A 15,950-nucleotide genomic window follows, 5' to 3' on the forward strand; every position below is an offset into this window, starting at 1 on the left:
TGATTTGTCACTTCAGTGTATTACATGACAGTAAAACTGCAGGGATGGAAATAGGTTGTAGTCCACTGTCAACCCTACTAGCAAATAATGTGACTCTTCCACTCAGTCAAATAGCTAACTTGCTAAGTGGTCTAAATAAAATCCAAATATAATCATCTCTTTGATACTGTTTTTAGTGCAACAGCTATGTGTTGCAAGCATACCGTGTGACTCTGGCTCACCACACAATTGTAAGGAATAGTTGCAGTTCTTCAGGGTATGAAAAGATAAGCCTCTCTGGCCTTATTCCTAGATGGCTTTATATTGTCCAGCCCTCACCCGGCTGCCCCCATAGCTCTCCTTTCAGTCATGCCAGAGTGGAGAAAGCTACTTTTCAACCTACTGTAGGTTGAAAATTGGTTGATTACCCCATAGGCAATAGAGATCTTCAAACTTTGATTATCCCTAGCAACTGCCTGCAAAGAATTAAAGATGGGAGCGCCTGGCTGGTTCAGTCAGTAGAGCATGCAACTCTAGATTTGGGGGTTGTGAGTTTGAGCCCACTTTGGGTCGAGAGATTACCTTAAAAAAAGAGAGAGGAAAAAAATAATGAAAGATCAGTGTTAAAGCAAAGAGTTTTAGGAGACTTCTTTGTAAGATTCAGGAACAGATTCAATGAAGTACTTGTGGGATTACTGTAAAGGTAGGCAAATTATGTGTATGTGAGATGGCATTATCCCCACTTTGCAGATGAGGCAACTGAGGCTCATAGATGTTGAGTAATTTAACTAAGACTACACATCATGTAGACAAGCCAGGAAGTGAATTTAAGTGACCTGTAATTAGGTTCAGTTCACCATGCCCCAAGTACTTACATGCAACCACATCTCTAGCAGGGAGCAGAAAAAGTCCACATACGTTAAAAAATGCTCTTTTAGACAGTACTGTCCATAACAAATAAAATGAGATAGCCACAAATGTAAGCCACATGTATAAATATAAAAATTTTCTGGTAGCCACATTAAAAAAAAGAAATAGGTGGAATTCATTTTAATAATATAGTTTATTTGAACCAATATATCCCAAATATGATCATTTCGAAATGTAATGTGAAAATGTAATAAGGTATTTTACATTATTTTTTTCATACTGCATCTTTGAAATCTAGTGCGTGTTTTATATTTACAGCATGTCTCAATTCAGACCAGCCGTTTTTCAAGGGCTTAATAGCCACATGTGCCTTGAGGCTACCCTTTGGATGAGGCAGGTTTGGGCAATGCAGGAAATTGGATTTCCCTACAATCCTGTGAAGTACAGAAAGCAAAACCTTCTCTTTAAAAATGTATTTCTACTGTAATTATTTATATAACATTTAAGAAATCTGGTCTTTGTTTTACCGATGTTATCCCCAGCACATGTAATAGATGCTTAAATATTTGCTGGACTGAAATTAACTTGGGCCTACAGCCCAGGGTTATGTTTGGCTGGGTCTCCCTTGTTTTGTTCACTATGAGAAAAGTGTTTTCTCAAGTTTAAAAGAAATTGGCAAGGTCCTGGCTACTTGCCAGGAAGTCCTGCAACTTTTTTTATAAAGGCCTAATTGCTCCGACATTTTGTTATTCTAATAATGAGCGTAAATCCTGAAGCCTGGGGCGTCCATGAGGAAAAGCCTGATGCATTTCCTTCTGATGCTGTAATTAAAATGTGTGCGTTTAATTCTAATTAAGGACCTAGCAGGGAATAAATACACTTTAATTTACGTGGTGTACAATAAGGTTAGTCCAAATCTTTGAGCTTTCTTTGCAGTTAAAGCAAGTGCTTGTCTAATACACAGGATTCTTTTAGTCTGGTGCTTCTCAGCTCAGGGTAATTTTGCTCTCCGGGGGGACATTTGGCAGTGTCTGAAGATATTTTTGGTTGTCATGACTGGGAAGGGTACTATTGGCATTTAATGGGTCTCAGAAGCTGCTAAACATGCTGCAATACACAGGACAACCTCCCACAACAAAGAGTTCTGTGGCCTCAACTGTCATTGGTGCCAAGGTTGAGAAATCCTGTTCTGATCCCAAGTTAGATTCCTTCTCTTCCTTCTTCCTGTGTTTTCCACCATAAAAATAATTAAAATAATATAGAAGTTCCTTGTTCCATTCCCCAGAGCAATCGGTATTACCAATTTGTTTTTCATTCTTCTAGTTGTTGTCTTTATAACTTTAATTAAAGTGGTTGTCAACCCTGGTGAACATTAATCACCTGGAGAGCTTTTAAAAAATTTAGCAGTCCAGGCTACGTACAGCCTGAGATTCCCATTTACTTCATCTGGGGTGAGGCCCAAGCATTGGTATACATTTTGAAGCTTCTAGATCATTCTAATGTACAGCCAGAGTAGAAAACCACTGATATGCACACTTTTTTGTTTTTGATCTTTTGTTTCTCCATTAGAAAAGCTGATGGCAGTTCTGTACTCTGTCTTTATCCCTTTTCCTTTTTCTGCCTCAAGCTGTAGTTATTCCATTATGTTCACACATTTCAGCTTTATGTGTGTTTTATGCCATTATATTCTATGTTTTGTTAAGAGATTGATTGCAGAAATTTAAAACTTACCACCAGTATTTACAATTACCTAAATGTGTAAATATAGAAATCTCTTTCTCATGGCCCTTACAGTCTAGTGACTAATGCTGGTCTGAGTCTTGTTACTTTGTTAAGTAACTTATTTTCTCTTGCTAGAAACTTTTCTGAAATTTCACTTGTATGTGACCACTTATGAGACTTTTTACTCATTTTGCTGAGCATCCAGTGCATTCTTTTTTTTTTTTTTTTATGTTTGTTTTTGAGAGAGAGAAGAGCGCTAGAGTGAAGGAGGGGCAGAGAAAGAGGGAGAAACAGAGAATCCCAAGCAGGCTCTGCACCAGCAGTGCAGAGCCTGACGTGGGGCTCGAAATCACAGACTGTGAGATCATGGCCTGCGCTGAAATCAAGAGATGCTTAACTGATGAAACCACCTAGGTGCCCCCAGTGGGTTCTTTCAGATAAAAATTCATAGTTCTCTTCAACTCTAGGAAATTTTTTCCTATTATTTTATAATTTCTTCCCCTCTGATGTCTTTTTTTTTCTTTTGTCCTTCTGAAACTCCTACTAAATAAATGTTGAACTTCTGTATCTTTCCCTGTATCTTTTAACATTTCTTTCCTATTTTCTCTATCTTTGTCTTTTTACTCGACATTCTGGGGAATATCCCAGATTTATGTTCTCACTTACCAACTTGGTCTTCAGCCGTGTTCATTTTGTAATTCTGGATGTCATTTACTTGTCTTTATTTTAATGTAATATTTAAATTTTTCAACACATTTTCATGTACATATTCTTCTTTTTCCCCCCATAATAGCCAGTACTTATTTTATTAATAGAGTATGTTTTCTTTCTTTTTTGGGGAGAGGGAAGAGGGACAATAATAATTAAAATGTTTATATTTGTTTCTGTTCCCTTGAAAGATCTCTGCTCCCTCTGGAGCATGCTGTGCTATTGGTTGACTTGGCTTTTCTCTTCCATGATGTTGGTTTTCCTAGTATGTCTGGCAATCACTGGTTGCCAGATTTCTGAATAGAGAATGAGGTTGTTTTGTGTAAACCAGGATCATTTCCTCCATAGTTGTGTAGATCTGTTTCATCAACAGACCTCTCCCTTAAAAGGGAGACCCTTTTGGGGCACCTGGGTGGCTCAGTCGGTTGGGTGTCCGACTTCAGCTCAGGTCATGATCTCACAGTCCGTGGGTTCGAGCCCTGCGTCGGGCTCTGTGCTGACAGCTCGGAGCCTGGAGCCTGCTTCGGATTCTGTGTCTCCCTCTCTCTGCCACTCCCTTGCTCATGTTCTGTCTCTCTCTGTCTCAAAAATAAATAAAAACATTAAAAATTTTTTTAAAGGGAGATGCTTTCTATTTCTCCATTTGTCACCATCCAACAGGCTATGTATTTTCTTTATTGATGTATCAACTGCCCTCCTGCTCAAATATAAACTGTCTTTTGACAGGGATTTTTATTTCCTCTGCTGCCAGCACACTGTAGAAACCCAATAGTCTTTTTTGAATAAGTGAATGAATGAATGAATGAATGAGTGCTTTTGTAAGCAGGCAGGTGAATTTTCTAGCAGCCTTCTCTTGAAGGGTATATACGGGGAGCTGACAGGTGGCCTGGGAGTCCCCCACAACTCTACAGTTAGGAGGGGCTTCACTCTGGGAGGGGTACATTGCAGTATGTTTCATCCCTGGACATGGCTGCTTCTCCTTTCTGTTTCTCCCACATGGTATCAGGTGGTAGGTCTGAAGGTGCCTGTTTCTGTGTGGCTTCTGTCTCAGGGAAGCTATGGGGAGGGGCAATGTGCTCTCCATCTGCTCTGGTTATTCCATTTGTTCCGAAGGCAGTTCTTTGATGCAATGCCCCAGTCAGGACTTACCTCTGGCATCTCAGGCAACAACTTTTTTTGTGTTCATTTCTCCATCAATATTTCTTTTTTTTCTGTGCGTCAGCAATTTTTCAAGGGAATGGCCCTCTGTTTTGTTTGTTTGTTTCTTGTACTGTGAGAGTTCCGGTCACTCAAAGATTTTATCTTTTCTTTATGATAATGGGAAACATTGGGCACAAGGGGAACAGGCAGGTGCATGCATTTGTTGTTTTGAACTGAGAGTCTCCAGTGGGTTTGCCACTCTGAGTGGTGATTATATTCCAAAAGTTATCTTTGAGGAATTCTGATTTATAGATGACCTGAAATAATATCAGTAGTGCCCACATGCTAGTCAACAGTAAAGTTTTTTTTTAAGCTATTCATAGCAAAGGGGACAAAATAAAACAATTCAGAGATCATGTCCTTTCTTTGTTTTTCCTAATGTTAAAATGCTTTTTCTCAGAGAAAAAACCACAAAACAAAACTGACAGTGATAACAGATGGTAGTGGGATTTTTTTCAATGTCCACACCTTACAAAGTTGGTAATCCTGTGTAAGGATTTTTTGGTTTTGTTTTTTGTTTTACAGGTATGTAAAATTCACAGGTCTGGTCTGAATTATTTTAAATTACTATCTTTGTTACTTGGAGGTGAAAGTTTGATTTGACTCAGTTTTTCTTTAAGTATGTAAAAAACATCTGTGTTTCATTTGGCGGTGGGGAATTCAGTAAATAAATCTTTAGCAGCATTAATGGTTATTTCTTTTTTCATAATAAGGCTTTTGCAGATATGCTGAAAGTAAACAAGACCTTGAAAAGCCTAAACATTGAATCCAATTTTATCACTGGGACTGGAATCCTGGCCCTGGTAGAAGCACTAAGAGAAAATGACACCTTGACAGAGATCAAGATCGACAACCAGGTGTGACTCACAGGGTGCATGTGAAAGGGGGGTGCTGCAGGGGACTGAGTTAAAAGCCAAAGTTCTGTGACTCGATTTGATGTTCTGGTTTTCCTGTAAGTTGTAATAGCTTCTGGCCTGTGGAGGGCGTGTGGGAGAGCATGACAATAACTAAACCATGAACAGTGAGGCAGCCTGAGACCTAAGGAGCCAGCTCTCCCCCAGCCCTAGGCTAGTCAGGCACCAGGGGAGAGAGGAGGTGGGGCCAGAGGTGTTGACAGCTGCCTTGTGCAGCCATCATCACCCATGTCCCTAGCAGGAATCTCAGCTCAGAATGTCCCAGCCCACCTGAGACTGTGGCTACAAGGAGAAAGCAGACTGGCCATGCCCAGAGACAGACTCTTTGCTGTTGGTCGAAGGCTGCTAGAGCTGGAGAAAAAGGACTCCTGCAGTCTGGGGCAGGCCACAGAGCCTGTTTAGAGGAATCCGGGTTCTAGAAGATGATCTGGCTTCGAGTAGCAGGCCACACCCACGATGTGATCACAGTCTCAGCTCTGTTGCAGTGTTTTTTAAGTTCCCGTCAGCAACCAAAGCAAGCTGCTTTTCTCCAGGACCACATCTTCCTTACCCTGAAGGCCTCTTTTCCCAGAATCAGTCTGCAGTGTTTCAAGTTGCTCTGCTGGCTTCGGCTGGCTCCTGCTGTCAGACAGCAAATCTAGGTTCTCGGCCTAATGCTTTTGCCTTGCCACTTTTGCTATGGGGAACTGTCTGCCATGGGACTCAGTGAATCTGAGGGGTCTGGACACTGTCTAGTGTGAAGAAAGGGCCCTGCGATGTCCCAGAGAGAGGGGAGAGCACAGATCCTTGTGCAATGAGTATTCTCCTGGGGGATGATGGGAGGGGCAGTGGGAGAGTACCCCCTGCATGTCTGGAAATTCCTGATCTAAACCCTCCAACATCTGATAGAGCCCCAGGCTCTCACCCAGGACTTTTGCTTAAGTCTGGAAACCCCCACCAGGCCCCATGAACAGCTCTACTCTCCTTTTTTGCTGTCAGGACACATGGGCTGCTTCAGTGCATGTCCTCTGCCCCTCACCTCCTCTCAAGGCTTGTTGCCAGGGGAGCAGGGGAACCGTGCAGAAGACAGATGTTCCTTTACTCACCCTCCCCAGACAGGGTACATCACCAAAGTAGCTTTCCCAAATGAAAGTATGCAAAGGGGATATGCATACCCAGCCATACACACTCAGGAAGCTCAATGCTGTGTATCCTGGTGTGTATCCAGAGACATGAAGGGAGTGGGGGAGTAGGAAATAAAGAAAGGGGCATCAGGGAGTAAGAGGTTAGGAAAATGAGCCAGAGAGAAATATAAAGTGAAAGAAAAGAAGTGATCCTCAGGAATATTTATCAAATGAACTACTATAAGGAAGAAGTTAAGTGGGCTCTTAGTAAATTCTTTCCAGGACATCTATGAAAGAAATGGATACTTTATTCCAAAGTATATTTATCTTCTTGTATAATGTGAAACCCCACATCTGAAGTAATGTTCCAGATACTCTGTTCCTAGTTCCTTGTAAGATACCACCTAGTTAGGATTGCCAGATAGAATGTAGTTAAATTTGAATTTCATATAAGCAACAAATAATTTTTAGTAGAAGTATGTATCATGAAATACTTGAGACATACTATCCTAAAAATGTTTATTTTTATTTATTAAAATTATTTATTATCAATCAAAATTCACATTTAACTAGGTGTCCTATATTTTTATTTGATAAATCTAGCAATCCTACACCTAATGAATGAAATGGAATCCTGGAAAGAGCAGCTTTTTTTTTTTTTTTTTAATGTTTATTCATTTTGGAGAGGGCAGGGGACAGACGATCCAAAGCAGGCTCCACCATGATAGCAGCAACCCCAAGCCTGATAAGGGGCTCAAACCCATGAGATCATGACCTGAGCTCACATGAGATCAAACCCGTGAGATTGTGACCTGAGCTGAAGTTGGTCGCTCAACCAAGTAAGCCACCAAAGCACCCAGAGCAGCTTTTATAATGCATGTGAATACAACCCTGAAATACAAAACCTGAATTTGCTCTCTTAAATCCCCTTTATTAATTTTTTTAGATAAAGTCCTTATTTTATTTTATTTTATTTTATTTTATTTTACTTACTTTATTATTTTATTTTATTTTATTTATTTTATTTTATTTTATGTTATATGTTTTTATTTATTTTTGAGAGAGAGAGCGTGAGCCAGGGAGGGGCAGAGAGAGACTGAGACACAGAATCTGAAGCAGGCTCCAGGCTTTGAGCTGTCAGCACAGAGCCCGACGTGGGGCTCAAACCCACATACCATGAGATTATGAACTGAGCCAAAGTCAGATGCTTAACTGACTGAGCCACCCGGGTGCCCTATAAAGTTTTTTTTTTTTAATTATTTATTGGGGCTCCCAGGTGGCTCAGTTGTTTAAGCATCCCAACTACGGCCTAGGTCGTGATCTCACAGTTCGTGAGTTCAAGCCCCATGTTGGGATCTGTGCTGACAGCTCGGAGCCTGGAGCCTGCTTCAGATTCTGTGTCTCCCTCTCTTTCTGCTCCTCCCCCGTTCACACTTAGTCTCTATCAAAAATAAATAAACATCAAAAAATTTTTTTTCAATTATTTATTTTGAGAGAAAGAGAGAATGAGTGAGGGAGGGGCAGAGTGAGGGTTGATGGGGGGTGGGGGAGAGGGGAAAATGGGTGACAGGTATTGAGGAGGGTACTTGTTGGAATGAGCACTGGATGTTGTATGTAAGGGATGAACCATGGGAATCTACCCCAAAAACCAAGAGCACACTTTATACACTGTATGTTAGCCAATTTGACAATAAATTATATTTAAAAAAATTATTTTTTGAGAGAGAGAGAGAGAATGAGTGAGGGAGGGTCACAGTGGGAGGGAGAGAGAGAATCGCAAGAAGGCTCCACACTGTCAGCACAGAGCCCTATGCAGGCTCTGTGTGAGTGAGATCTCACAAAGTGTGAGTGAGATCATGACCTGAGCTGAAATCAAGAGTCAGATGCTTAATCGACTGAGCCACCCAGGTGCTCCACTTAAATCCCCTTTAAATTATCAACCTTCTCATCCTTCCTCAGTCATCTAGAATGGAACTATGTAATTTTTCAACCTTATTCCCCAATATGCCTCCAAAATAGCTGCTTTTTACTTGCGACAAGAAAGAGCATTGAAAAAAAAGAAAGAGGATTGAGACTTTGTAGAGCAACGAAAAATTCTTTGCTTTATTCCAAGAAAGAGGAAATTCAGAGTCAGACTTGTCTTCCATCCAAATTTTTTTTTATTGACTGATAGGCTATTAGAAATAGACCTCGGTTTCTTCATCTATATAACGAAGGGTTTGAAGTAATCTGTAAGTTTCCTCAAGCAGGACCCATAGCCAAGACCAATTTAGCATCCTTGCACCAGACAGCGGCACCCAAATGAAGGCCTGCTGAGAATCCATCACTGGGGCAGGCTGCTGTGGCTAGGCTCCAGGTGGATATGTAATGATTTAATCAGATGCCCCCTGTGAGAAGAATAATCAGTGATGCATATTAATGAAGCAGATGGGTGACTGCTAAATAAATTTGAGTAAAAAAGGTCATTTAAAAAAGACAACAGAAGAAATGTATGCTTAACTTTTATTTCTTTTTTTCTTTGTATTTAGTGACTTATAAAGGAGAAATATATACAAATTATAAGAAATTTTGGCCTCCATTTGTCACCCTGGGCTTATATAACACAAAAGACCTCAAAATGACTCAGGCTGAGAAAGAAAGATGCCCTGTGTTACATTACTTTCTCCCCTTTTTTATATGCTCCTTCCCCATGTAATTTTCTGAAGCTCCTACATCCTTTATATAGCCACCAGTGTGCCCATGTTGACAGGAAAGTACTGCATGTTACCCCAGCGCAGGACTCCAAAGGCTTGAGATTTGTGAGGGGGAGTAAAGGGACTTTTAGCTCGTCCCTCCCTGCCAGCCACATCCATCCACCCTTCTGCCCTTAGATAGCACCACTTGGCCCCTTCCAGGGGCATAAGGCATAGCAATGGCAGCCCCAACCTTAGCTCAGGTCTCAATACATCCCCACTGTTCTAAAACGTGTCATGAGCTAAAGTTGTTCATGGAACTGTGAGGTCAGGATCTCTTTTTTGCTGTCTGTCCCTCCCATTAGCTTAGAATGCTAATCTCTACACCGTGGATGCCCAGAGTTGTTATTGTCTGACTGGAAATACCACATTTTGTTAATTTCTTGGGGAGAGACTGGTTTGACAGGTCGCTGGATGAAGAGAAAGAAAAGGAGCAGAGTTTGATCTGAGGACTCCCTAGGACACAAAAGTTCCTCCCTAAACTTTTCTCCTTCATCTACTCAATATTTAAAATTTCCGAATCTAAAAGGTATATTTTTAAAATATAATAAAGCAATCAAAATTGCATGATACTGGCACAGAAATAGACTTGGCAGAGCAATGGATTCCAGAAACCCATCTAAGTATGCCTGAGAATTTTGCAGTAAAGTAGTATTTCAACTCAGTGAGAAAAGGATAAAGTAAAAGATAATTTGGAATAATATTACTTTGGGACTCTATCTTAGTTCTTATACTAAAATTCATTCCAGGTGAAATGAAGATTTAGATATGAAAATATATGAAGTCATAAAACAAATGGAGAAATCAGAAGGATTTCTGATAGAAGAAATCAGAAGAGACTTCCCAAACATGATATAAAATCTAGGAGATTGGTAAATTTAGCCATATGAAAATTAGGAAAGGTCCTTATAGTAATCAAAATGAAAGTCAAAAGACAAACTGAGCAACGTATTTTCACAACACATTTGACAAAAGGTTCATTTCCTAATATATGAGAAACTTACAAATCAATAAAGAAACAAACACAGGAACCATAAGCTGGTAAAAGAAAAAATATACAAATGACAGAGATTGGTAGTTTCCAAAAAGAGAAATACAGATGCATAAGAAAATTAATTGTTCTGATTCATAATTTGAGAAATGCAAATTAAAGCAATTAAATAAATACAAGTAGAATATAAATCTTCACCTATTAGAGTGACAAAGATGAAAAAGATTCGTAACATGGGAATGTTGGCCAGGGTGGGGAAAACAGTAAATCTCAAACACTGTTAGTAGGAGTAAAAATTGTCATATTTTTGAGGATAAGTCATGAACATATCAAAATTTGAAACATGCTTACTCTTGCGCACAGCTCTAATTTTCCCTACAGGCACACGTGCAGAAATGCCATAGGATAGACTACGTGTGCGAGGGAAGTTCACTGCAGCATTGTTAGGAATAGTAGAAATGGAAAGCAATGTAAAAGTAAGTAGGACCTAGCTAAATAAGTTATTCTCCATCACCACAATGGAGTACTGGAGAGCTGTTTATAAGTATGAGAGACATGTATATTTACCCGTGAAAAGGTGTCCTTAATGTTAAATGAAAAATAAAAACACATTTCAGAACAATATGCTAGTATAATCCATTTATGTGAAAAAAAGAATAGATGTACATGTGGTTATGTAGACATACGAATGCATAGAAAATGTTTTAAAAGACTGTATATCATATGCCAAACAGGCTTTCTCTATGGGGAATGGAAACACTGGGGGAAGGGGGCTTTTGTTTTTTATACACTTTTTGTGTGCTTTTTCTAAATAAACCTACACTTTTTACTTAAAACTTTTAATAAATATATTATGGAAAAATTAAATTTTATTTTTATTAATTGTTAAATTTTGATTAACTTTAAATTCCTATATTTACATGCCCCCATATTTTAAAAAAAGTTCTAGTTTTAATTTTTTTTTAATTCTGTATTTCAACTTAACAAACACACACTAAAAACCAAGAACCCTCTTTCCACCAAACTTAAAAAACTTGGGGATTTTTCTACAGCCCAGTAACCCCTTCAGCATTTGATAATTCTCCTGGCCGTGGTTCAAACCACAATGAAGTTTCTCTGGGATCTCCCAGTGAGACTCTGCTGAGAAAGAATAGCCATCCAGCAGATAATCTTTGATTAGTTTTGGATATAGATCCCAGAATAAAAAATTCAGCAATTGGATTGATTGCTGTAAGATAGTTTCACTATTTAAAAACACTCTTTATTTAAACCACAGACACTGGGGTAAATTGGAAACACCGAATATTAGCTTTGCTTTAATTTTACGTGCGGAATCAACTTTTCCTTCGTAAGTAATTTGCTTAGTCTTTTCAGTTTAGCATGCCAGCAGATTGGGCTGTCTGTTGGATTTTGCTTCTAGACAAGGAGCTGGTCTCAAGTGACTGCAAGGGAGAAAATCTCAAGTGACATTATTCCTTTCAAAGTGAGACTTTACCCCTTTACTTTTTTATCCACCAAGTAGCTATGCATCTTTCCCATGCAAGTAACTGTTTCCTTGTCCTTCTTGGTCGTCCTGTATATGTGTCCGCACCTGCAACCAGAGGCAGCAGTTGGGAACAGCTGTGGAGATGGAAATTGCCCAGATGCTCGAGGAGAATTCAAGGATCCTCAAGTTTGGATATCAGTTTACCAAGCAAGGGCCTCGAACAAGGGTGGCAGCCGCAATCACCAAGAATAATGACCTGGGTAATGCAGCCCTATTGTGTGCTATTAGTGATTAGAAGAGCATGATGACCGTTTCTTTCTCCACTTCAGATACAATATCGCACAGACATCGTTCCACTGGCCTTTGGTGTCAGCCCCTGATCAAAGGCACATTGCTACGTTATCCTAGGAATTCTCATCAGCTTCATAGTGTCTCAGTTTTATAGTAGCATTCTCTCAAAAACTCTTTGTTCTTTTCTTCCAGACAACTTTGAGTTTTGCTTGGTTTCCTTTATGTGTTTGGTTCGCCTTTACTTAGTTCTTACATGTAATCACCCTGTGTTGTTATCTGCACCAGAAGATGGATGCAGTGATGTGGAGATTCCCAGTTCACTTATGTTTGACTTCTGACTATGCTTTGCACCTTGGGTTCAAATGTCTGATACTTTGGTGATTTCCATGTGAAGTAAACTAATGGAACTATGTTATAAAGGTTAAACTTAGAAGTAGCTCTTTCAGTTAGTCCCTGTTTCATTTTTCCTGCTGCCTACTCTTTGCCAAGGATCCATGCCATTTCTTCTGTTAGGATGAGAGGGGGCATATCCTGGTCAACCAGAGCACAGAAGAATGGGACAGATTGGGAAAGCTCGGTCTGGGCACAGCTCAGTCACCTGAAGCAGCATGGCAAAAGGACATCCAGGGAGCAGACAGTCACCTGACAAGCAGTCAGCCAATAGCGAAACTCAGTCCTCAGTTTGAGTTTCAGGGACAGAATTCGAGACCTCGGACAGGAGAACTGGGCCGAATATTCCACTAAGTAGAGTGCTGGCCACGGGGTGGATTCAGATGGCAGATAAGACGGAAACCAAGGGTTAGAACCAGAAGGGGCAGGTGAAGATTAGTGTCCATTTCCCTGCCCAGACATGCTTAACCAAGATGCTGAGTCCCAGCTGAGGTGTGGTGTGTGGCCTCCAGAGGCTGGCCAGGCATATGGCAGTGCTTACCCTTGGGATGTAGAAGATGGGAGCTGGCGGGGGGAGGTGGGGGGGGGGGGGAGGGGGGTGGGGGGGCAGGCAGCCCAGTAAACAGGGCTTTGGGGAGGGGTGAAGGCACCTAGGAAGGGCACATGGAGACCACAGCTGATCAACATGAGACTAAAGAGAAACACGCAAAACAAGAGGCTTGATGTAAATGGAGAAGCGATTTTGAGCCCAAGAGTGGTAGCTGTAGGCAATAGCTTTTGTCTAATTTTCTGTGGACTGGGCTATTTAAAGTTGAGAGTTGGGGCAGGACCACAGCCACAGCACCTTTTTGCCAAATCCAGGAAGGTTAGAGTAACCCTCTTCCTATGCACCAGACAAGCCAGCCGGTGAAGAGGTGAGAGGGGGAAATGGCTTGCAGAAACTGGAAATGGCCAGTCGAGGCAACAGTTTTGATACTAAACACCCGCTTAAGGGAACCTTAATCTCTGAGTTTACCTGCCATCTGAATCACCCCTTCCTTGGAGGTGGATAATTGGGAGTTTTTATTTAAAACAGGTTTAGAAACTTTGAACATCTGTTTGCAACTCCTCCTGGTCTTCAAGCCATAAGCAGAATTCATAGATTGTGAATGTGTCATCCGAGGAGTTAAAGCCAGCTGGGAATCAGGTTGCACAGAGGTCGAGATGTGCTAGAGATAAGTGACCATGGAAACCTCCAGAAGTTCACTGTTCTATGGGTCTATTCTGGACCTTCTACTCCATAGAAATTTCTAGCATCCCAGTTCCCAAATGTCAGACATAACTTGATTTAAATGTATGTTCCACAAGACTCTATTATATCATTTCCATTTATATCATTTATTGGGTAATTGAGTGTTGAAACTTAAGATCACTACACCCTTACATGTGTGGGATTGCTATTCTGTGTAATGAATGTTGTTTGTCAGGAATTTAAGGATGATTCCTTCAATTTATCTTTTAAATTTTGTCTTTCTTTTTTTCCTTTATTTCTTACCTAGTTCGTAAAAAGCGAGTTGAAGGAGACCGAAGGTAAACTTCCACGAGAGGAGGCAAAGGTTCATCATGGCTGCCAATTAAAAATAAGCAAGCAAAAACTATTCTCCTTCCCCATCAGGACCATTTTATCAAAGGTTGTTCATTTCCGTTAACCACACAGCTCATAGTCTGTTGTTCTTTTTTAGCACTACTTATTTATCTTGGATTTTTTAATGTATCCAATTGTGTCATATGCTCATGGGCCCCTCTGGCAACTTGCACCAGTGGACTTAAGCAGATCTTAGTGCGTAACAGCAATGGAAAATGATTTAACCACTTTCATATTGGGTTGTCTGGCTTTCTTACATGAACTTTTTTTTTTAATCACTGAAAGGAATTTAGTATATAAGTGTATTTGTAACTGTGATTACGATAGAGGCCTATCTCTGTTTACATGCATAGCTTTGAGTTAGGCTAAATACAACAGAAGTGTTCTTCTGACCACTTAAGAAGTTAGTATTGCCAATCTTTCACTGGGTGAGAACATGTGACTGACTGAGCACAAATTCTCCCCTACCTCCAGAAAAATCACCAAACTCACATGCTCCACTGTTTGAAGAAGTGCACTAAACGCACGTGTCCTACTGTTTGAAGATCAGTGGTGTCATCTTCATAAAAGCAAGGCAGCATCGTGATACTTTAACACAGCATTAGCAAATAAGTGTGAAATATTAACCCATGAATAGTCTTCAAAGCAGACTTACAGGCAGCAAAGTTAATTAGCACACCTACCTTTATTGATGATTCAACATAAATTCGATCTTTAACATGACTCTACTAGATAACTTTTTACAAAGCTGTTTTAAACTTTTCCAGACATGATGGGAAATTTTTAAATTTTAGTAAGAGGGCGGCTTTTAACACAGTACATTCCAAAATAAAACAATAATAATTGCACCTTAGAGTTGTCTGATACAGATGATTGCATCATTTTGGCAAATTTTAGAAGCATTTATTGCTTTATCTTTAGTGTAGCAATATCACAGAATGATCTGTGAACGTTCAAGTTAATTTTACAGACATTTGTCCATATGGCATGATCCTTCCAGACATTTGCAAACAGCAGGAAAAAATGTGAATTGTCACTTTTCCAGATGTTTGTCATCTCAAGGACAAAGCCTGTGAAAGTACAGCTGGGATGATTGCATGGTTGTGTGCGTTAACTTTTCGTCTAGCAATGCAACAGTGTGATCCCAAGCGAAGGAAATGTGTGTCTATAGCCTTTGGCTCAAGTTCACGTGCCTTTGATGACACTCAGTGCCTGAGGCTGTACCTGGTGGCATTCTGACCCTGCCTTGGGCACTTCACTCTCTCTTCTCTCCTCCTTTCCTTCCAACTCTTTCTCTTTTTTTCTTCTTTTCTCTGAAATTCTGAGCCATGTAAAGGTGACATCCCTTGTGTTGGTGACACCCGGAGCTGAGGACATTGGTGACTCAGGCAGAAGATGGACCCAAGTCAGAATTTGTTTAGTAATTGAGTGTTCCTGAGTTGCTTGATAGTAAAACAAGTGTGTTTTACTACTTGGGAAAACAATGTGTGTGTTATCCTAGTTAGCTTGTAAAACACATGGAATCTAGTCAGGAGAGCTAACCTTCATAAAATTGGACATTTACCTGTCTTAGAAGTATCTGCATCCGTATCTCTAAAATCCTTTGAAACATTTCACTTTCTTGACAATATTTTACATTTTTTGAGGAAACAATGAGCAGAACATGTTGACGCATTTGGAATCCTAAAAATCCTTTAATTAATAGCTTTTGACTATCTCTCCGTAGTAAATACCATTTGATGGTTTTCAGTTTTATTTTTACTTCCCTCTTACTCACTTAGGTGTGGTATGTTGGAGCCAACTCATACAGGCTTATCAATTATTAAATTTTCAAGAATTTTGCACACTTGTTAAATATAGCCATTATTAAAAATTAAATGGCATGCACCTACAATTAGTTAAATTATTTTAAAAACCAAAGTAATACTCAAAAATACCTT

The 15,950-nt window shown here is 40.0% G+C and overlaps 1 protein-coding gene across 4 annotated transcripts in view; it reads left to right on the forward strand.

Annotated features, from left to right (window-relative positions):
* Window positions 1-14,243, forward strand: part of TMOD2 (tropomodulin 2) — a 65,750-nt gene extending 51,507 nt beyond the window's left edge. For all 4 annotated transcript variants that reach the window (XM_049613619.1, XM_049613618.1, XM_049613620.1 and 1 more), the window contains 3 exons: window positions 5,193-5,336; window positions 11,821-11,965; window positions 13,925-14,243. In XM_049613619.1, the coding sequence (XP_049469576.1) occupies window positions 5,193-5,336; window positions 11,821-11,965; window positions 13,925-13,959 (324 nt within the window). In that variant the 3' untranslated portion in view covers window positions 13,960-14,243. The remainder of the gene's footprint in view (window positions 1-5,192; window positions 5,337-11,820; window positions 11,966-13,924) is intronic.
* Window positions 14,244-15,950: the final 1,707 nt, after the last annotated feature.

The sequence above is a fragment of the Panthera uncia genome (genome assembly GCF_023721935.1).
Source record: "Panthera uncia isolate 11264 chromosome B3 unlocalized genomic scaffold, Puncia_PCG_1.0 HiC_scaffold_1, whole genome shotgun sequence".
Lineage (NCBI taxonomy): Eukaryota > Metazoa > Chordata > Mammalia > Carnivora > Felidae > Panthera > Panthera uncia.